The 22,296-nt window shown below is 47.7% G+C and overlaps 1 protein-coding gene across 1 annotated transcript; it reads left to right on the top strand.

Moving 5' to 3' along the window:
- Window positions 1-1,240: 1,240 nt before the first annotated feature.
- On the top strand, window positions 1,241-20,435 carry LOC115166230 (acylamino-acid-releasing enzyme). Its single transcript, XM_029720053.1, has 22 exons — window positions 1,241-1,348; window positions 1,626-1,758; window positions 4,270-4,402; window positions 4,578-4,665; window positions 4,780-4,855; window positions 5,030-5,181; window positions 5,393-5,527; window positions 5,748-5,839; window positions 5,971-6,008; window positions 6,133-6,254; window positions 8,419-8,479; window positions 8,640-8,734; window positions 8,812-8,863; window positions 8,975-9,063; window positions 17,244-17,379; window positions 17,477-17,560; window positions 17,779-17,859; window positions 17,947-18,035; window positions 18,173-18,381; window positions 18,614-18,716; window positions 18,806-18,912; window positions 20,165-20,435. Exons 1-22 carry the CDS (start codon window positions 1,337-1,339, stop codon window positions 20,271-20,273), a joined length of 2,196 nt encoding a protein of 731 aa, XP_029575913.1. The 5' UTR covers window positions 1,241-1,336; the 3' UTR covers window positions 20,274-20,435.
- Window positions 20,436-22,296: the final 1,861 nt, after the last annotated feature.

Here is a 22,296-nt window from a genome sequence, read left to right as displayed (position 1 = left end):
CATTCCTCTTCTGGCTGTGCCAGGTGGATATTATAACAGAACATGGTCAAGATGTTAAAATGTTCATAAATGACCAGCATGGTCAAATAATAATAATCATAGTAGTTGTCGAGGGTGCAACAAGCACGTCCGGTGAACAGGTCAGGGTTCCATAGCCGCAGGCAGAACAGTTGAAACTGGAGCAGCAGCACGGCCAGGTGGACTGGGGACAGCAAGGAGTCATCATGCCAGGTAGTCCAGAGGCATGGTCCTAGGGCTCAGGTCCTCCAAGAGAAAGAAAGAAAGAGAGAAAGAGAGAGAGAATTAGAGAGAGCATATTTATATTCACACAAGACACCGGATAAGACAAGAGAAATACTTCAGATGTAACAGACTGACCCTAGCCCCCCGACACATAAACTACTGCAGCATAAATACTGGAGGCTGAGACAGGAGGGATCAGAAGACACTGTGGCCCCATCCGATGATACCCCCGGACAGGGCCAAACAGGCAGGATATAACCCCGCCCACTAGCCCTCAGTCCAGCCTCTCAGCCTATTGTGGACGGTCTGAGCACTGATGGAGGGATTGTGCATTCCTTGTGTAACTCAGGCTGTTGTTGCCATCCTGTACCTGTCCCGCAGGTGTGATGTTCGGATGTACCGATCCTGTGCAGGTATTGTTACACGTGGTCTTCCACTGCGAGGACGATCAGCCGTCCGTCCAGTCTCCCTGTAAGCGCTGTCTTAGGCGTCTCACAGTACGGACATTGCAATTTATTGCCCTGGCCACATCTGCAGTCCTCAGGCCTCCTTGCAGCATGCCTAAGGCACATTCACGCAGATGAGCAGGGACCCTGGGCATCTTTCTTCTGGTGTTTTTCCAGAGTCAGTAGACAAGCCTCTTTAGTGTCCTAAGTTTTCATAACTAAGACCTTAATTGCCTACCGTCTGTAAGCTGTTAGTGTCTTAACAACCGTTCCACAGGTGTGTGTTCATTAATTGTTTATGGTTCCTTGAACAAGCATGGGAAACAGTGTTTAAAACCCTTTACAATGAAGATCTCTGAAGTTATTTGGATTTTTACGAATTATCTTTGGGATTCAAATGGTGGGATTGGATGGGGCAGGAGATGTTTATTTATTTTTTTCAATGGTTAGTGCTATCTGGGATTCTTTGGACCTCCCGATCGTTTTAAATGTCAACTTCAATGGGATGACGTCAGAGTTGGGGTGAAATCCCAAGGCGCCATTAATCACTTCCTTTGTGAATCCTACAAAATGTGTTGCTGCTGCCGCCTTGCGTTCGGTCTCTTCCATCAGCCCCTGTATGAAATGGTATAGGCCGTCGTGTAGACATGGAGTTCCTGGTAAAAGACAACTATTGTTCTTTTTTTCACAGATTTAGAAGTACCACTTTAGCTCAAAATGGACATTTGTGTTCCATCTACGTTTATCTTAACATTCGTCTATCTAACCGTTAAAATGAAGCTGATACATAATGTTCGTTTGTTGAACGCATGCAGTCACATGGCTTTATTATCACCTGTAATCGATGAAAGTGATTAGTTAGCTAGCTAATGCACTGTAAAAGTGTTCCCAAAAACAGTTTCTAGCTGCATGTCTAACTAACGCTACTGCACCTAGGCACGAATGGAACCCGACGCTATCAGCACTTTGTACCGCGAAATTAGTGGGTATCCCACCCCTATTTCTGCCTTCGTGACGGCGAATGACTACATGGCACTATTAAACGGCACGAGTTTCACTTTATGTACAGGTGAGACACTGCGCGCACACGCACACGCACGCACACACACACACACACACACACACACACACACACACACACACACACACACACAGAGATCGCAACGTTGTAACTGTCCCACTATGGTGTCTGTGAAACCATAGGTTGCGCCTGAGGCCATCACCATTTTGAAGTAGTCAATTTTCATCTGCATCTGAGTTGGTTAACAAACTGAAAGGGTGTATTTTTAGATATTTTTATTTAACCTTTATTTAACTTGGCAAATCAGTTAAGAACAAATTCTTATTTACAATGACTGACTGTAATGTAACCAGAAACAATTAGGGTGTGGGGTTTCTCGCTTCCTCTGTCTCTGCTGCTACCATAGAGATACATAGAGGACTCATCTTGTGTCTGTGCCATTATAGCAAAGATTTCTATAACTAACCCAAGATAGACCAGAGCATGTCATTTCCACCACTCTAGTCATTCAGGTTACGCCTCTACAGAGCTCTGGACATTCAGGTTACGCCTCTACAGAGCTCTGGACATTCAGGTTACGCCTCTACAGAGCTCTGGACATTCAGGTTACGCCTCTACAGAGCTCTGGACATTCAGGTTACGCCTCTACAGAGCTCTGGACATTCAGGTTACGCCTCTACAGAGCTCTGGACATTCAGGTTACGCCTCTACAGAGCTCTGGACATTCAGGGTACGCCTATATAATGCTGTGCTCATTTAGGTTAGTGTTTTCCATTAGCGTCGGCTGTACAGCCGGTTACACTAATTTTCAGCAGGGTACTTTTTCCACTTCAAGTTAACTATGCTACTTTTTTACAATTCATAAATTAGAAAAAAAGTTCACGAGCCCTCTCCCACTAAAATGAATGATATGCATCTTATAGTGTGTGTCAGTCCGAAAGTGACCGACGACAGGGATGGTCTGCTGGCTTGACGGTCTGCTGGCTTGACGGTCTGCTGGCTTGACGGTCTGCTGGCTTGACGGTCTGCTGGCTTGACGGTCTGCTGGCTTGACGGTCTGCTGGCTTGACGGTCTGCTGGCTTGACGGTCTGCTGGCTTGACGGTCTCTCTGTACCTCCTGGGTGTGTGTGTTGTGTACACTGTGCTTGCAGTCACATTTCTTTACACGGAGGGAGAGAGCACAGAGGAGGATGGTGGCCGGAGCTATAGGAGGACGGGCTCATTGTAATGAATGGAACAGTCAAACATGTGGTTTCCATGTGTTTGTGTTTGATACGTTACATGAATTCCGTACCAGCCATTACAATGAGCCCGTCTTCCTGTAGCTCCTCCTACCAGCCTCCTCTGAGAGAGCATGATGCTCCTTCATCGTCTATGTGAGTCAATTTGCACGTCCCATATAATGCGGTAACGATGAGTCGAAATCCACTTCGAATATAAATTAATGTGCCAGAAATTGTACTTTCTCATGCTCATTGGCCATTTTTAGCATGTAAATCTTGGTGGGGCAAACTCCCCCCAATTTTTTTGGTCATTTCCAATTTGAGCAAATTAATCATAGTGGGCAGAACGAGCAAGGACGTGGGCAGAGCCAAGCACGAGCTAGTAAGATCCTATTGGCTCGCTCTAGTATTTATTAGCGTATTTCCGTTAAGGAACGCCTACTTCGTTGTGAGTGTGCAATAACTCAATTCACCCCTGCACTCCTTCTAAACAACATAATTTTTGGTAAAGGGTAAAGTCTACAAAATGCAGTCCACTGTTTGTTACAGATTCTAGTTTTGGAAACAGAAAACTGTATGGCGATCAAATGTTTCATTGATGAGAATATTTGCATAATTTTGGCCAAAATCCATCTTGCTCCGTCTTTTCCCAGTGCTGGGCTTCCTCACTACCATATTTGGTAGTGTGTGGAAACGCCAACCGGATGCTTCACATGTATACATCCAGGGAAATATCTGACTCATTGTTCGATCTGTGACAATAGCATGGACAGCATGGACAGCACCATTGAGGCTATCTCCATTTTGAAGTAGTCAATTTTCTTCACGATTGGCCGGATCCCTCCTGATGACCTGGATGGACATGACTCCAACAGGATCAGCCAATTAAGTGTGAAGTACCACCCAGTTGCTGACGTTAAAGTGGCGAAAGCCTTCAATGCTACCTTTTGATCACTAGAGGCCTCTATCATTCTCAAAGGCCTCAGTGGTGCTGCCCATGCTTTAACAGGCTTTTGGGCATTAGCCCTCTATACATCACACACACACACACACACACACACACACACACACACACACACACACACACACACACACACTAAAGAACACTGAACAGCAGACAAATTGGTACCCATAAAAAACATATGCAGACAAGCAGGTCTCCCTGATTTATGATATTTATAAACCTGGAAGTGTTTTATTTTTTTGACTGCACATATGCTATTATGTTTGTTTGGTTGGGGAAAAAATAGTTCAAATTACTTTTTAAATCTATTGATGGAAAAAAAATAAAAAATAATCCTAGTTATTAACCTCTCCTTCACCTGCGCCTATCAGAGTGGAGTCAGACTGAGACAGTCCGGGGAGCCAGACTGCACTATGCCCAGCAGTGGACACTGATTCAAAACTACAGACAAGAGACCGACATAAACATCCAACCACCAAGCCCCTGCAGCCTTTTACACGGCGAGTAAGTAGACAGACGGACACATTAACACTCCCCCACCACTCATTCTCCATCCCAGTGTCTGGTGTTGATGACGTAATGTGTAAGATGATTATATAGGGGAGGTATTTAATAAAGACGCGAGAGGTCTTTCTCTGAGCTGCCATTTTCAAAGCTTTCTTCCTTCCTGCTCAAATAGATTTCTGAGTTCCTATTCCCTGTCTGGAGATCTGAAGGCGGTTGTCAGGGTAACCAGCGGTCAGGTTGTGGTACAACAGTTCCTGGAGGTAAGGATGGCGTAGTCTGGGTGTGTCCGTCATCATTTGGCTAAATTCCTTCACCCACCCCCATACGGTGCGTATTTGTTTGCTTTAACTTTAATAGGGTCTGTTCATTTTCAGGTATGGAGCAACAGGTGTCTAAAAAAGATCCTCGATCTCTCAGCTCTCAACAAACATGGGAGAGTGTATGAGGATGGTAAGGCCTTTTCCTGGGTGGTTTTAATGCCTATGGTGCTCTGAGTATTCTGTCCGATGCTAGACCTGTCCACTGTGGACCTAATCGGCGCCATTTGCTTGAATTCATCAGCCACACTCTCTCTCCATGTCGGTCTGTCTTTGTCTCTTGTTCGCCGTCTGTCTTTGCGTGCAGCTCAGTTTGGCTGCCTGGCCTGGTCTACATGTGAGAGCAGGCTGCTGTATGTAGCTGAGGGGAAAAGGTCTATAGGAGAGTCATATGCTTCAGCCTCCAGCCCATCAGCTGGAGAGCCAAGAGCAGGGCCCTCGGAAGGCCCTTCTGAGAAGGTATCAGAAACACCCTGATCACTTCTCCTCTATTACTTGTCTTTGTATGTTTAGCCATACATTCAGTTGGATGTAGTCCTTAAAGTGACACTCGGGTGGTTCTGGAAGTACTCTTAGGATGGCTGCTATGTTGCGTAAACATGATCCAGTGTTTATTTCTATTATTTTTTTCATGGCTTCAACACCCTTCCTTTCCCCTGTTGTGCATCAGGATAAGAGTGTGTACTGGGAGGACTGGGGGGAAGGCTTGACCAGTAAAAGTGTCCCAGTGCTGTGTGTGGCCGACGTGGCCAAGGGCACGGTAACAGTGCTGCAGGGTGTCCCGTCACACGTGTCCCCAGGCCAGGTGAGCACAAACGGGGCCACACACACACACACACACACACACACACACACCAATAAAGGCATTAGCAGAGCATCGTATGGTATTTGCAACTTCACTGTAAAGATCACCAGTCACATGACATGTCTTATAGTCATGTAATTCTATGTAATATCATGTTATGCCATGAAATGTAAATGTACAGTAATTGTTGTCATGCTGATTGTCTGTCTGGTTAACACAGGGTCTCTGGGCCCATGATGGCGAGTCTGTGTTTTTTGTGGGCTGGTGGCATGAGCCCTTCAGACTGGGCCTGAGGTTCTGCTCCAATAGGAGGTAAGGAACAGCCTGTGTAGTCTACTATGTTTAAGTCATATCACTAATCAATATTCCAGAGTAATAGACTGATCAAGATATGCCCTTATGTGTTATTTTAGTAAGACTAAAATGAGAGCTTCTGGTTTCAGGTCAGCTCTGTTTTGTCTGGACCTGGAAGGAAACTGTGGTGAGTATTTCCTGTGTTCATTGTCATGGTAATCAACTTGTTAATTCACAGCGAATTAACAACAAAGCTTCTCTTTCCTCCTCTCAAACCTCCAACCTGCAACCCCTTGTTTCTCCTTACACAGAGTGTCTGTCTGGGGACACCAGCTCAGTCTCGTCCCCCCGTCTGAGCCCTGATGGACGCTACCTGGTGTACCTGGAGGGACAGGTGTTTGGCCCCCACAGCCAGTGTCTAAGCATGCAGCAGGTGAGTCCCCAGCCTGACCTCCAGCCTCCCAACTCCCAGACCCCAGTCCAGACCCTCCCCCCCACTCCCAGCCTAGCCCCTAGTCCTCAGCGTGACCTCCAGACCCCCGCTCCCAGCCTAGCCCCTGGTCCTCAGCGTTACCTCCAGACCCCCGCTCCCAGCCTAGTCCTCAGCGTTACCTCCAGACCCCCGCTCCCAGCCTAGTCCTCAGCGTTACCTCCCGACCCCTGCTCCCAGCCTAGTCCTCAGCGTTATCTCCCGACCCCCGCTCCCAGCCTAGCCCCTAGTCCTCAGCGTTATCTCCCGACCCCCGCTCCCAGCCTAGCCCCTAGTCCTCAGCGTTACCTCCAGACCCCCGCTCCCAGCCTAGCCCCTAGTCCTCAGCGTTACCTCCAGACCCCCGCTCCCAGCCTAGCCCCTAGTCCTCAGCGTTACCTCCAGACCCCCGCTCCCAGCCTAGCCCCTAGTCCTCAGCGTGACCTCCAGACCCCCGCTCCTAGTCTTCAGCGTTACCTCCCGACCCCCGCTCCCAGCCTAGTCCTCAGCGTGACCTCCCGACCCCCGCTCCCAGCCTAGCCCCTGGTCCTCAGCGTTACCTCCCGACCCCCGCTCCCAGCCTAGTCCTCAGCGTTACCTCCAGACCCCCGCTCCCAGCCTAGTCCTCAGCGTTACCTCCAGACCCCCGCTCCCAGCCTAGTCCTCAGCGTTACCTCCCGACCCCCGCTCCCAGCCTAGTCCTCAGCGTTACCTCCCAGCCTAGTCCTCAGCGTTACCTCCCGACCCCCGCTCCCAGCCTAGTCCTCAGCGTTACCTCCCGACCCCCGCTCCCAGCCTTGTCCTCAGCGTGACCTCCAGACCCCCGCTCCCAACCTAGTCCTCAGCGTGACCTCCCGACCCCCGCTCCCAACCTAGTCCTCAGCGTGACCTCCCGACCCCCGCTCCCAGCCTAGTCCTCAGCGTGACCTCCCGACCCCCGCTCCCAGCCTAGTCCTCAGCGTTACCTCCCGACCCCCGCTCCCAGCCTAGTCCTCAGCGTTACCTCCAGACCCCCGCTCCCAGCCTAGTCCTCAGCGTTACCTCCAGACCCCCGCTCCCAGCCTAGTCCTCAGCGTTACCTCCCGACCCCCGCTCCCAGCCTAGTCCTCAGCGTTACCTCCCGACCCCCGCTCCCAGCCTAGCCCTAGTCCTCAGCGTTACTTCCAGACCCCCGCTCCCAGCCTAGTCCTCAGCGTTACCTCCCGACCCCCGCTCCCAGCCTAGTCCTCAGCGTTACCTCCCGACCCCCGCTCCCAACCTAGTCCTCAGCGTTACCTCCCGACCCCCGCTCCCAGCCTAGTCCTCAGCGTTACCCTCCCGACCCCCGCTCCCAGCCTAGTCCTCAGCGTTACCTCCCGACCCCCGCTCCCAGCCTAGTCCTCAGCGTTACCATCCCGACCCCCGCTCCCAGCCTAGTCCTCAGCGTTACCTCCCGACCCCCGCTCCCAGCCTTGTCCTCAGCGTTACCTCCCGACCCCCGCTCCCAGCCTTGTCCTCAGCGTTACCTCCCGACCCCCGCTCCCAGCCTAGTCCTCAGCGTTACCTCCCGACCCCCGCTCCCAGCCTTGTCCTCAGCGTTACCTCCCGACCCCCGCTCCCAGCCTAGTCCTCAGCGTTACCTCCAGACCCCCGCTCCCAGCCTAGTCCTCAGCGTTACCTCCAGACCCCCGCTCCCAGCCTAGTCCTCAGCGTTACCTCCCAGCCTAGTCCTCAGCGTTACCTCCCAGCCTAGTCCTCAGCGTTACCTCCCAGCCTAGTCCTCAGCGTTACCTCCCAGCCTAGTCCTCAGCGTTACCTCCCAGCCTAGTCCTCAGCGTTACCTCCCAGCCTAGTCCTCAGCGTTACCTCCCAGCCTAGTCCTCAGCGTTACCTCCGCTCCCAGCCTAGCCCTCAGCGTTACCCCCGCTCCCAGCCTAGCCCCTAGTCCTCAGCGTTACCCTCGCTCCCAGCCTAGTCCTCAGCGTTACCTCCAGACCCCTGCTCCCAGCCCCTTCATGAAGGAGCCGTTACCGCCTTATCAGAAAGAAGCAAGGATGGTCTGGAGGTCAGTGGGGAGTGCTGCTTATGCTTCGCTGGTGGTATTCTGCACTGTTATACTGTTATATCCTTACCTTCTCTCTGTCCACAGTATGACCTGGAGACAAGGAAGATCTCGGTGCTGGTGGACGTAGTCAATAGGCCAAAGAAAGGTACAGAATTTGAATAACTTTAACGCAACATTTTGAACTTGACATAGAATGGCACCCCATTTCCTACTGCACTTTCCATCTCTTGCTTCTCACCCATTTCCTTCCCGGACATTATCTATCAATCCCCGTTCCTGTGCCCCCCCCTTTTGTCTGTCCCTAGATGAGTTTGCTGGGCTGTATGAGGCTTTGCCACCTCGATGCTGGGCGTCAGACAGCCAGAGAGTGGTCTTCAGTAGTGCCCGGAGGAACTGGAGGGTATAGTGTGAACATGCACACAAGCAGACAACTTTGTACTCCATGATCTCACTTTCCCATCTGTCCCTCTCTCCCAGGACCTCTTTGTAGTGGACAGGACCACTAGGAGAGTAACCCGCATGTCTGCCCGTAAGCTCTCCTTTATATGATTATTAGTCTGTTAGGTTTTCATCTCCAGCTTCTTCAACTGCAACTAGTCCGAGCTGTAGCAAACCGTTCAATCTTTCTCTCTCCACTCAGCTGAGAAATTTGGGAGCTGGAAGCTGCTCACCATCCAGAATGACCTCATGGTGGTCCACTGTTCCCATCTGAACGAGGCCCCACGCCTGGTAATACAGTATTGTGGTCATTCATATATCGCTCTGGGCATTGAGGTTACCCCTATACAGAGGGCTGGGCATTGAGGTTACCCCTATACAGAGGGCTGGGCATTGAGGTTACCCCTATACAGAGGGCTGGGCATTGAGGTTACCCCTATACAGAGGGCTGGGCATTGAGGTTACCCCTATACAGAGGGCTGGGCATTGAGGTTACAGTGTGTTCCACTAGCGCCGGCTGTCGACTATACAGCCGGTTACACTAATTTTCAGCCGGGTACTTTTTCCACTTAAATTAACTATGCTACTTTTTACAATTCACAAGTCATAAAAAAAAGTTCATGAGCCCTCTCCCACTAAAATGAATGATATGCATCTCATAGCGTGTGTCAGTCAGAAAGTGACCGACGACAGGGACAGTCTGCTGGTTTGACGGTCTGCTGGTTTGACGGTCTCTCTGTACCTCCTGGGTGTGTGTGTTGTGTACACTGTGCTTGCAGTCACATTTCTTTACACGGAGGGAGAGAGCACAGAGGAGGATGGTGGCCGGAGCTATAGGAGGACGGGCTCATTGTAATGAATGGAACAGTCAAACATGTGGTTTCCATGTGTTTGTGTTCGATACGTTACATGAATTCCGTACCAGCCATTACGATGAGCCCGTCTTCCTGTAGCTCCTCCTACCAGCCTCCTCTGAGAGAGCATGATGCTCCTTCATCGTCTATGTGAGTCAATTTGCACGTCCCATATAATGTGGTAACGATGAGTCGTGGCACATTAATTTATTTTCTTTCTCATGCTCAGTGGCTATTTTAGCATGTAAATCTTGGTGGGGCAAACTCCAATTTTGTTTCTTTTCGGTGCAAGCCACTACACTAAACAGTACATTAATTGCACTATAACGGTGACCAACAGTGCCCACACACGGTTAAGACCGACATAAAGCTGTCCCAACTAGAGAGCTTTCTTTTCAGCACCACAGAGTGAATCCTTACCACTGTTACACCTGGCTATCAGCGGAGCCTTGTCTGGCAGCGAAACCGTTCATTCAGCCTCATTTACTGCCTTTAAAAAATAATAGCTGATATGGCTGACTTGCTTCAACAAACATGTCTGAGATTTCCCATTTCCGAGTTTCCAGTTGTTTTGAATGCTGCAGAAGTAACGCTGGATTGACAGCATGGCCAATGTATTCAACCTTTTCTAGCCCATCGTGTTGAATGTTTATCCTTTTAAACACCCACCCCACTGAATATCAGGCTAGTAATTGCTTTGCAATGCTTGCAGTTAGCCACTGATTCCTTCCAAACCACTCATTGTTGAATTAGCGATTTCCAACTTGGTGTGTAATGTTTATGTCCAATGGCCGACGAGCACCGCTAAGTTTTATCATAATTTCTCATATGACAAGGATTTGCCAGTAGATTGTCGACTTAATTCATGATGACTGCTAGCTAAGTATGACGTTGACATGATCAGTCCAATCAAAGCTACGGCAGATATAATGTGATTTGACGTCATTTTATCTGTGGCCAATGACCTTGAGCCTTCTTGGATGGACACTTCTAATGTAACTCAATGGCTGCGTTTCAAACATATAAAAGACACACCCTCGTCCACTTACCCTCGCCTTATGCCCTTGGGGGAATCCCCGTGGCCATATTTGTCGGTCCAAATGATTAGCCAAGCAAGGGAAGTTTGCAACGTAAGCCCCTCAGCCCTCGTTTTTAATGGAATTTGCGGGTGTGCAATTATGTTCACTTCGGGGCCTGAAATGCCCCATAATTCAATTTGCGATGATGGTACATCCGCTAAGAAAAGTCAGCCAAAATCCCAAGGTCAATATGGAGTCAACAGTGTAAGTAAAAACAAATGTAAATAAGTTAGAAATTGTGCTGCTAATACACCAACACGTCTTGTAAATGTTTTTGTTTTGTTAGCTTTTGGAAATTGTAGAAATAAATGTTCATTCAGAAGTTCCAGCTAGGCAGGCTAACGCTAGTTAGCTAATTAATTTGCTAGCTATCATACATGAATAAATATATAGTTAATATAAGTAGACGTGCAATCATAACGTCATCAGAAGTGTCCACTTCATTTTAGGGCTGAGGAGAAAGGATGTGTCTTAAGTGTTTGGAATGCAGCCTATGACGGCACCCAAAGGGCTTGAGTTTTGGAACTCTACCTTTTTAGATTTTGCCTTGACATAATGTCCCCATGAGTGACAGGACACTGAGCCAATCACTGCGCAACTAGGGAACACGTTTGTTAAACCAAATCATCATGGAAACGCATTTCATTTGGTGTATCAAGCAAGAAGGCAGTAACTGCAGTCTAGGGTTAAAGATCATGTCCATGTTAATAAAAAAACTGACATCTTAGTAAGACAACCACATCTCCAATGATCTGCCTACAATTCATTTGCCTCGACAGTAAAACAACTTTGAAGTCCTTTTTTTCCAGTTTCACTCCATGAGCATTTACTGCTCTTTTGCTTGGTATGGCAGAGCTGTGATTTGATTGACGAACAACAAGCTTGGCTCATAAATGTTGTCTAACTGAAAAAGTCAATCTCATATCCTTGCCGTTCATAAATCATACAACCATATCGCATCGGGACAAGTAAACTAAAGATCTCGTTTGTATTTTCGATATGAACTCTTATCAGGACTTGACAGACAGTGATGTTAGGCTACTGACGAGTCACTCAGTTTATCGAATCGCATCGGTAAGAGTTGATTTGGCTTCATTCGCATAGTGGTAGTTTTGTTGGTGATTAACTGCAGTTAAATGATAACGTTCGATGAATATGGTGAATCCTCACTGCAGAAAAATAGGTAGGCTAGTGAAACGATAGCCTCACTCTGGTCCGAAAGAGAACTTATTGATTTATTTCCAAAGCTAATGATGCATATGTTATTTTCAAATATGTTGATCTATGTCTACTGATTTTAATCAAAGTGTTGACAATGGAGTAGTCAACTGCTGCTTCATTCTTCAATTATACCTGTATCGCAGATTGCTGAGAAAATGCCTCTTATAAGGGAACTTTATGCCTGTGGAAGTCAACAAACTCTTAAAAGATTAATTAAGAAGAAATCTGTGGGTCAGGTCATTAAACAAGTGTTTTTTTTCTTCAATAAATGACGTAACTGACGACAGTTAAATTAGTGGAAGAATTTCAATAAGTGTTTTCAACTTTCCTTGTGAATTGTCATTTATTCAAATATATACTATTTTAGAGCCATTTTTTACATTTGAAGAAGTGCTCGTCACACAATTTCTTTGATTTAAAATGTAACTTAAAATATAAATTAAGATCATTTGGTCTATTTACTTAATTTGAAGAACAAACATTGTGGCAATTCTTATCTTACAGTAAAATTCTTTAATCTCAAGAGAAGACTGGATAAAAAATTACGGTTTCTTTTCTTAATTAAAAAATAGTCTTTATTGTCTAAGCCAAGACAATATTTAATCAAAAATAGCAATACACTAGATTCATCCATTTTCAGTCATTTTAATTTTAAACAATACCACCAAAAAAATCAAATTTGGGAGGTAAACTCAAAAGTATTCAATAATTTCGCTGAGTATTTCGGATGGAATCAAGGTATTGGAGGCCACCAAAATAGAGCTTGTTTCCCAGAAAATTATTAACCACCTGGCCCGGGCGATCCCACCTGGCTACTTTTATATTTAGTTAGCAACTCCATGTGCTTGTGGAAAACATGTAGGTTACCCCCCCTATACTGATCATTTAGGTTACCCCCCCTATTCTGGTCATTTAGGTTACCCCCCCCTATACTGGTCATTTAGGTTACCCCCCCCCTATACTGGTCATTTAGGTTACCCCCCCCCCCCTATACTGGTCATTTAGGTTACCCCCCCCCCTATACTGGTCATTTAGGTTACCCCCCCCCCTATACTGGTCATTTAGGTTACCCCCCCCCCCCCCTATACTGGTCATTTAGGTTACCCCCCCCCCCCCCTATACTGATCATTTAGGTTACCCCCCCTATACTGGTCATTTAGGTTACCCCCCCTATACTGGTCATTTAGGTTACCCCCCTATACTGGTCATTTAGGTTACCCCCCCTATACTGGTCATTTAGGTTACCCCCCCTATACTGGTCATTTAGGTTACCCCCCCTATACTGGTCATTTAGGTTACCCCCCTATACTGGTCATTTAGGTTACCCCCCCTATACTGGTCATTTAGGTTACCCCCCCCTATACTGGTCATTTAGGTTACACCCCCCCCTATACTGGTCATTTAGGTTACCCCCCCCCCTATACTGGTCATTTAGGTTACCCCCCCCTATACAGGTCATTTAGGTTACCCCCCCCTATACAGGTCATTTAGGTTACCCCCCCATATACAGGTCATTTAGGTTACCCCCCCCCCCTATACAGGTCATTTAGGTTACCCCCCCCTATACTGGTCATTTAGGTTACCCCCCCTATACTGGTCATTTAGGTTACCCCCCCTATACTGGTCATTTAGGTTACCCCCCCTATACTGGTCATTTAGGTTACCCCCCTATACTGGTCATTTAGGTTACCCCCCCTATACTGGTCATTTAGGTTACCCCCCCTATACTGGTCATTTAGGTTACCCCCCCTATACTGGTCATTTAGGTTACCCCCCCTATACTGGTCATTTAGGTTACCCCCCCTATACTGGTCATTTAGGTTACCCCCCCTATACTGGTCATTTAGGTTACCCCCCCTATACTGGTCATTTAGGTTACCCCCCCTATACTGGTCATTTAGGTTACCCCCCCTATACTGGTCATTTAGGTTACCCCCCCTATACTGGTCATTTAGGTTACCCCCCCTATACTGGTCATTTAGGTTACCCCGCCCCTATACTGGTCATTTAGGTTACCCCGCCCCTATACTGGTCATTTAGGTTACCCCGCCCCTATACTGGTCATTTAGGTTACCCCGCCCCTATACTGGTCATTTAGGTTACCCCCCCCCCCTATACTGGTCATTTAGGTTACCCCCCCCCCCTATACTGGTCATTTAGGTTACCCCCCCCCCCTATACTGGTCATTTAGGTTACCCCCCCCCCTATACTGGTCATTTAGGTTACCCTCCCTATTCTGGTCATTTAGGTTACCCCCCCTATTCTGGTCATTTAGGTTACCCCCCCTATTCTGGTCATTTAGGTTACCCCCCCCTATTCTGGTCATTTAGGTTACCCCCCCCCTATACCGGTCATTAGGTTACCCCCCCTATACTGGTCATTTAGGTTACCCCCCCTATACTGGTCATTTAGGTTACCCCCCCTATACTGGTCATTTAGGTTACCCCCCCTATACTGGTCATTTAGGTTACCCCCCCTATACTGGTCATTTAGGTTACTACCCCCCCCTATACTGGTCATTTAGGTTACTACCCCCCCCTATACTGGTCATTTAGGTTACTACCCCCCCCTATACTGGTCATTTAGGTTACCCCCCCCCTATACTGGTCATTTAGGTTACCCCCCCCTATACTGGTCATTTAGGTTACCCCCCCCCCTATACTGGTCATTTAGGTTACCCCCCCCCTATACTGGTCATTTAGGTTACCCCCCCCCCTATACTGGTCATTTAGGTTACCCCCCCCCCCCTATACTGGTCATTTAGGTTACCCCCCCCCCCTATACTGGTCATTTAGGTTACCCCCCCCCCCCTATACTGGTCATTTAGGTTACCCCCCCCCCCCTATACTGGTCATTTAGGTTACCCCCCCCCCCCCCCTATACTGGTCATTTAGGTTACCCCCCCCCCCCCCTATACTGGTCATTTAGGTTACCCCCCCCCCCCCTATACTGGTCATTTAGGTAACCCCCCCCCCCTATACTGGTCATTTAGGTTACCCCCCCCCCCTATACTGGTCATTTAGGTAACCCCCCCCCCCCCTATACTGGTCATTTAGGTAACCCCCCCCCCCTATACTGGTCATTTAGGTTAACCCCCCCCCTATACTGGTCATTTAGGTTAACCCCCCCCTATACTGGTCATTTAGGTTAACCCCCCCCCCTATACTGGTCATTTAGGTTAACCCCCCCCCCCTATACTGGTCATTTAGGTTAACCCCACCCCCCCCTATACTGGTCATTTAGGTTAACCCCCCCCCCCTATACTGGTCATTTAGGTTAACCCCCCCCCCCCCTATACTGGTCATTTAGGTTACCCCCCCCCCCCCCCTATACTGGTCATTTAGGTTAAACCCCCCCCCCCCCCCTATACTGGTCATTTAGGTTAACCCCCCCCCTATACTGGTCATTTAGGTTAAACCCCCCCCCCCTATACTGGTCATTTAGGTTAACCCCCCCCCCCTATACTGGTCATTTAGGTTAACCCCCCCCCCCCCTATACTGGTCATTTAGGTTAACCCCCCCCCCCCCCCTATACTGGTCATTTAGGTTAACCCCCCCCCCCCCCCTATACTGGTAATTTAGGTTAACCCCCCCCCCCCCCCTATACTGGTAATTTAGGTTACCCCCCCCCCCCCTCCCTATACTGGTCATTTAGGTTACCCCCCCCCCCTCCCTATACTGGTCATTTAGGTTACCCCCCCCCCCTCCCTATACTGGTCATTTAGGTTACCCCCCCCCCCCCCTATACTGGTCATTTAGGTTACCCCCCCCCCCCCTATACTGGTCATTTAGGTTACCCCCCCCCCTATACTGGTCATTTAGGTTACCCCCCCCCCTATACTGGTCATTTAGGTTACCCCCCCCCTATACTGGTCATTTAGGTTACCCCCCCCCTATACTGGTCATTTAGGTTACCCCCCCCCTATACTGGTCATTTAGGTTACCCCCCCCCCCTATACTGGTCATTTAGGTTAAACCCCCCCCCCTATACTGGTCATTTAGGTTAACCCCCCCCCCCCTATACTGGTCATTTAGGTTAACCCCCCCCCCCCCCCCCCCTATACTGGTCATTTAGGTTACCCCCCCCCCCCCCCTATACTGGTAATTTAGGTTAACCCCCCCCCCCCCCTATACTGGTCATTTAGGTTAACCCCCCCCCCCCCTCCCTATACTGGTAATTTAGGTAACCCCCCCCCCCCCTCCCTATACTGGTCATTTAGGTTACCCCCCCCCCCCCCCCCTATACTGGTCATTTAGGTTACCCCCCCCCCCCCCTATACTGGTCATTTAGGTTACCCCCCCCCCCCTATACTGGTCATTTAGGTTACCCCCCCCCCTATACTGGTCATTTAGGTTACCCCCCCCCCTATACTGGTCATTTAGGTTACCCCCCCCCCCTATACTGGTCATTTAGGTTACCCCCCCCCCCCCCCCTATACTGGTCATTTAGGTTACCCCCCCCCCCCCCCTATACTGGTCATTTAGGTTACCCCCCCCCCTATACTGGTCATTTAGGTTACCCCCCCCCCTATACTGGTCATTTAGGTTACCCCCCCCCCCCCTATACTGGTCATTTAGGTTACCCCCCCCTATACTGGTCATTTAGGTTACCCCCCCCCCTATACTGGTCATTTAGGTTACCCCCCCCCTATACTGGTCATTTAGGTTACCCCCCCCCCTATACTGGTCATTTAGGTTACCCCCCCCCCCTATACTGGTCATTTAGGTTACCCCCCCCCCCTATACTGGTCATTTAGGTTACCCCCCCCCCCCTATACTGGTCATTTAGGTTACCCCCCCCCCCTATACTGGTCATTTAGGTTACCCCCCCCCCCCCTATACTGGTCATTTAGGTTACCCCCCCCCCCCTATACTGGTCATTTAGGTTACCCCCCCCCCCTATACTGGTCATTTAGGTTACCCCCCCCCCTATACTGGTCATTTAGGTTACCCCCCCCCCCCCCTATACTGGTCATTTAGGTTACCCCCCCCCCTATACTGGTCCTTTAGGTTACCCCCCCCCCCCCCCCCCTATACTGGTCATTTAGGTTACACCACCCCCCCTATACTGTCATTTAGGTTACAACCCCCCCCCCCCTATACTGGTCATTTAGGTTACACCCCCCCCCTATACTGGTCATTTAGGTTACACCCCCCCCTATACGGTCATTTAGGTTACACCCCCCCCTATACTGGTCATTTAGGTTACACCCCCCCCCTATACTGGTCATTTAGGTTCCCCCCCCTATACTGGTCATTTAGGTTACCCCCCCCCCCCCCCCCTCCCATACTGGTCATATATGCATTGTCATTGCAGGTAGTGGCTTTTCTTCCGTTGGCTGGGGGGGAGGGGGAGGTGTCCTGGGACCATCTGGGTGAGTCGTGTCTACTTGGTGCTATCGTCAATGTTCTGGACGTCAGCCCTACACCCCAGGAGGAGAACCCAGAGTACTGTGAGTCAGTCAATAGTGGTTTACAACTTGTCTGGTTGCCATAACTGCATGTCCTTGAGAACAATAAAATGAAGTAAGTTGTGTGTCTCTTATGCAGCTGGCCTAGACTTCGGGGCCCTGCTGGTTACGACAAACCACCTTCCGTCACGCACCAAGGTTCCTCTGGTGGTGTTTGTCCATGGTGAGAGAAACCTCTGGAGAATCTAGCTCCTGGGCCCGTATTCATAAAGCGTCTCGTAGTAGGAGCACTGGTCTAGGATCAAATCTTCGCTGTATATTTAATTTGTATAAAAACTGATCCTAGATCGGCACTCCTATTCTGAGATGCTTTTATGTATATGGGAACTGATCTATGAAAGAGATCACGGAGGACTCACTGAAGCTTGTGTTCTTTCCCAGGTGGGCCGCACTCCCAGTTCTTTGCGGAGTGGAATGTCACTACAGCAGTCCTGGTCAAACTGGGCTTTGCTGTACTCATGGGTAAGATAGTGGACTTCCTCCTTGGCTCATACCCACACACACTGGTATCCACTGTTAGAATATTGTTTCTCGCTCTGTGTTTTGTAGTGAATTACCGGGGTTCCACTGGCTTTGGCCAGGACAGCATCTTCTCTCTGGCCGGTAACATCGGCAGCCAAGACGTCAAGGATGTGCAGGTACCGAGTGAGCTCTCAGCTGAAAATGACTACAAGTGTTTCAACCCAGGGTGTCAGTCAGGTTGCTAATTTTTGTTCTAACTCAATACTACTAACACACCTTGTTCAACTAACCTCTTCCTAACTATCATTCCCAGAGGGCTGTGCTAACTGCCCTTGCTGACCAAACTGCTGAGAAGCTCTTAACCCTTGACCCTGATAAAGTGGTGGTGATGGGTGGGTCCCACGGAGGCTTCCTGGCCTGCCACCTGATTGGCCAGTTCCCAGACTTCTACAAGGCGTGTGCCGTCAGGAACCCAGTCATCAACGCTGCCACCTTACTGGGAACCAGTGACATCGTGGACTGGTGAGACTTGACACTGTCTCTGTGTATCAGTGTATAGGACTGGGGAGTCCTAAATGAGACTGTAAAACACTAATTGTAGTGCACTAGTTGGGGGATGGAAAGTGTGTGCACTGCATATTTAAGATGCTGTAAAAATAATAAATAAATAAAAATACAAGTACTATGCAAATACAATGTGATTAATTGGTTGGTTGATGGATAGTTGTCCTGTGTCTCCCTCTACCTTTCCTAGGCGTTACTCTAGTGTGGGGCTGCAGTACTCTTATGACCAGCTGCCCACCCCAGAGGCTCTCACCACCATGCTCCAGAAATCCCCCATCACCTACGCACCTCAGGTTTGAGGTTCATGCACACAAATACAAACACACTCCCCTATAGCTGTCAGAGACAAGCATATCATTTGGTTTTGTCCGTCTGTGTCCAGATCAAGGCCCCAGTGCTCCTGATGCTGGGGGGTAAAGACAGGAGAGTGTCCCCTTACCAAGGTTTGGAGCTGTACCGCTCTCTGAAGAGCAGGGGCTCCCCCGTCAGGTGACAACCGCTTGTTATATTATCCATCATCCTGCCCACATAAAAAAATAACTATAGAACACTACAGTACTTACTATAGAATTTGGCTCAAATGCATTAAGGAAAGAAATTCCCCCAAATAACTTTTAACAAGGCACACCTGTTAATTGAAATGTATACCAGGTGACTACCTCATGAAGCTGGTTGAGAGAATGCCAAGAGTGTGCAAAGCTGTTATCAAGGCAAAATGTGGCTACTCTGAAGAATCTCAAATGTTAAAATATATTTTTATTTGTTTAACACTTTTTTGGTTACATGATTCAATATGTGTTATTTCATACTTTTGTTGTCTTCACTATTATTCTACAATGAAGAAAATAGTAAAAATAAGGAAAAACCCTTGAATGAGTAGGTGTGTCCAAACTTTTGACTTACTGTCGATGAAAACGCTCTTGGTACATATTATGATCTGCAGCTTATGAGGTATTCGTACTCAGGCGACCAAAAACTTGAGACTTCCTTAAAATTAGTTTGTGCACCAGCTGTTGAGACACTCCTCCCCCTCTCAGCTTACCCGAGGCTGCCTTCTGATCTTACCAGTGAGGTGTATTGTCCTTGTTCAGGCAAGACTCCTTGAAATGTAGGATATTGCAGTTCTTCAGGTCCTGTTGATAGGATAGTCGCCAACAGTTTGTTCTCTAGTGATTGTACGTTCGCCCACAAAACAGACGGCAATGGCGGTCTAGATGCGCGCCGACGTAGCCTAATCATGATGCCGCCTCGCTTGCCTCTTTCGCCGCTGCTTCCTCTTTCGAGTCCCGGGGATCAGGGCCAGGTCCGGGGTAAACGACCAGAGCTGCCGACTCGTTGAAGTAGAAATCTCTATCCGAATCGAGGTTCGCGATTGCTGTTCTATAGCAGAATTTGATTGCTGTTCTATAGCAGAATTTGATTGCTGTTCTGATGCAGAATTTGATTGCTGTTCTATAGCAGAATTTGATTGCTGTTCTGATGCAGAATTTGATTGCTGTTCTATAGCAGAATTTGGTCAGGAGCCGGTAAGACGGCAGCTATCCACTGCAGCGCCGTCCTAGTTTAGCATTGTTAGATGATTCGTTGACCTGTGTGAACTCTGGGCCGTATTTGTTAGGTACCTAATAGAAGCAGAACAAACTGAAACAGGGAGGGACTACCTGAACTTGTCCAATAAGAAATTGCTTGCTTTTGTTTTCCTACGTTGTCCGCTAATAAATACAACTGCTTGCCCTTGCAGGTTGCTTTTGTTTGCGGAGGACGCCCACTCACTGGCTCGTGTGGACACTCAGGCTGACTGCTTCCTCAATGTGGTGCTGTGGTTCCAGCAACACCTCTACCTGCACTGAGCCTCTACTGGTATGACTGGGGACACAAAGGGAACTGTGGAATTAAGACATCCACACTTGTGTGTACTGTACTCCCTTTGTACATTTCAGTTGTTACCAGGTCCTTCTGGTGTTTTCTATGGTTGCATTATGCCAGCAATAAATGTTTTGTTGAAAATATGACCTTTTGCGTTGATTGTGTACAACCTTCCGTGAGCTCCATGAGGCAATGGATGATTTACTTAACTGCAGATGTGGGATTCCTGTGGATTTGTCTGGAAAACATCCAAAACACCAGTGTTGGGGACGTTACTCTAAAAATCTAGTTTGCCATGCTACCCATTACTTCACACTGGAAGAAGTTAAGCAAGACATAGCTGACTTAACTGTTTTTAATTCCAAGCACAGATGGGACCCTTGGAAATGAATTTGCTTAGGCATTAATCATGTAAAACACATTTCTTTATTGTGACACGGCGTCAGTGAGATTCAAATCTATGATCTTCTGTTTCCTATCCATGGAATTAGTCTACTGCACAACCAGAATGGAGCTAGCATGCCATGTTTTTTTTACCTCATATGAGGCTGTTCATTTGTCTATTCAAACAAACCCCATTTCAAAGGAAACAAACACACATTAGGATTAGGTGTGGCCAATTAGTCAGCACAGCCAACACCCCTAAACGTTACTGAAGTTTCCTTGTAGTTTTTATTTGGAAGTTTTCTTAATGTTCTTGGAACAATTTGAGAACATGACTTCACATAGAACCATGAGGAAACCTGTAGGAAACATTATACTGAAATTTCCACAACGTTGTTTCTTAACATTCTCTGACCTATTTGACAACATTCCCAATGTCAGACCAGTTGGAGAATGTTCCTATAACATTACCAAAAATGAAATGTAACCTTGTTTGAACTTTTAGGGAACGTTCTATTAAAGTAATGACTTTTTTTTTGTGGAGTCCCTTAAATGTGCTGAGTGTTCCAAAGCCAAGCAACTATCCAGCACCATTCCCAGAAAGTTGTGGGAAGGTTGTGTGCAAATAAACCATAGGACCACCATGTTCTCACCAAGCTCTAAGAAACATATGGTTCTCAGAACGTTATGTGCCAGCTGGGTAGTTCACTGCATCCAAATTATTTAGTGTGTTCATATGAGAAAATGGGAAATGTCATAGACGACAAATTGCAAGACTGATCACGTTGTGGTCATATGTTAAAATGTGTTATTTATCCTATTACAATGTTTCAAGTGAGAATTATGGAGGGTGTAAACACTTGACACTCAGTGTCGTAACACTTTATGACACGGTCATAACAGCTGACATAACTTGTCATATGGTCAACAGTCATGACCAATATATTTACACCTGTTGTGACAGATATTGCATTGCTTTGTGGCTGTTACTGACACCATAGGTGTCAACCCACATTTATTCAAATTAGTTTTCTCCCTGCCATGAAGTTTCTTTTCATTTGAGTTTTTCTTAAATCCTTTTTTGTAATGAATTCTTGATGGGTTTTTTTCTCCATGTTTTAATTAAGTAGCTTTTAGGAAATCAACTTTATGACACTTTCATGAAGCATATTGACCATCCTGTGTCACTTCACTTGGACTAATAAAATACACTTTATGACACTGTCAAGAAGCATTGTGACCATCATATAAGCCCTCTATCAGACATCAGTCAAAAAGAGGGTGTCTTGTCAGCTCCTGAAATGTGCTCCTGCATTCATCCCGGTCATCAGCAACTGAGCTTTGGGGTAGGTGCATGTCTGACTAGTACGCAATTACAATTTAATATGGTCAATAAAAATAATAATGATGTAATGTTTTGTGGGTTTGACACTCTTACGTAGGTGTCATAACCAGACATGTAATAAATGGCACAACAGGTCTAAATGTGTCATGACGGTGTTATGTCTGCAGTTATGACATGGTTATGACTGTCAGTGTTATGACTCTAGGTGTCAAAGCGTTACCGGCAGGTCTGATGCCGAAAAAGAAACAAAATTATTGCACACTTTACCCATATTTTAT

This window comes from Salmo trutta, chromosome 28, assembly GCF_901001165.1.
Source record: "Salmo trutta chromosome 28, fSalTru1.1, whole genome shotgun sequence".
In the NCBI taxonomy this organism is placed as follows: Eukaryota; Metazoa; Chordata; class Actinopteri; order Salmoniformes; family Salmonidae; genus Salmo; species Salmo trutta.
Note: the sequence above shows the minus strand (reverse complement) of the source record. Positions and strands in the feature narration are given on the sequence as shown.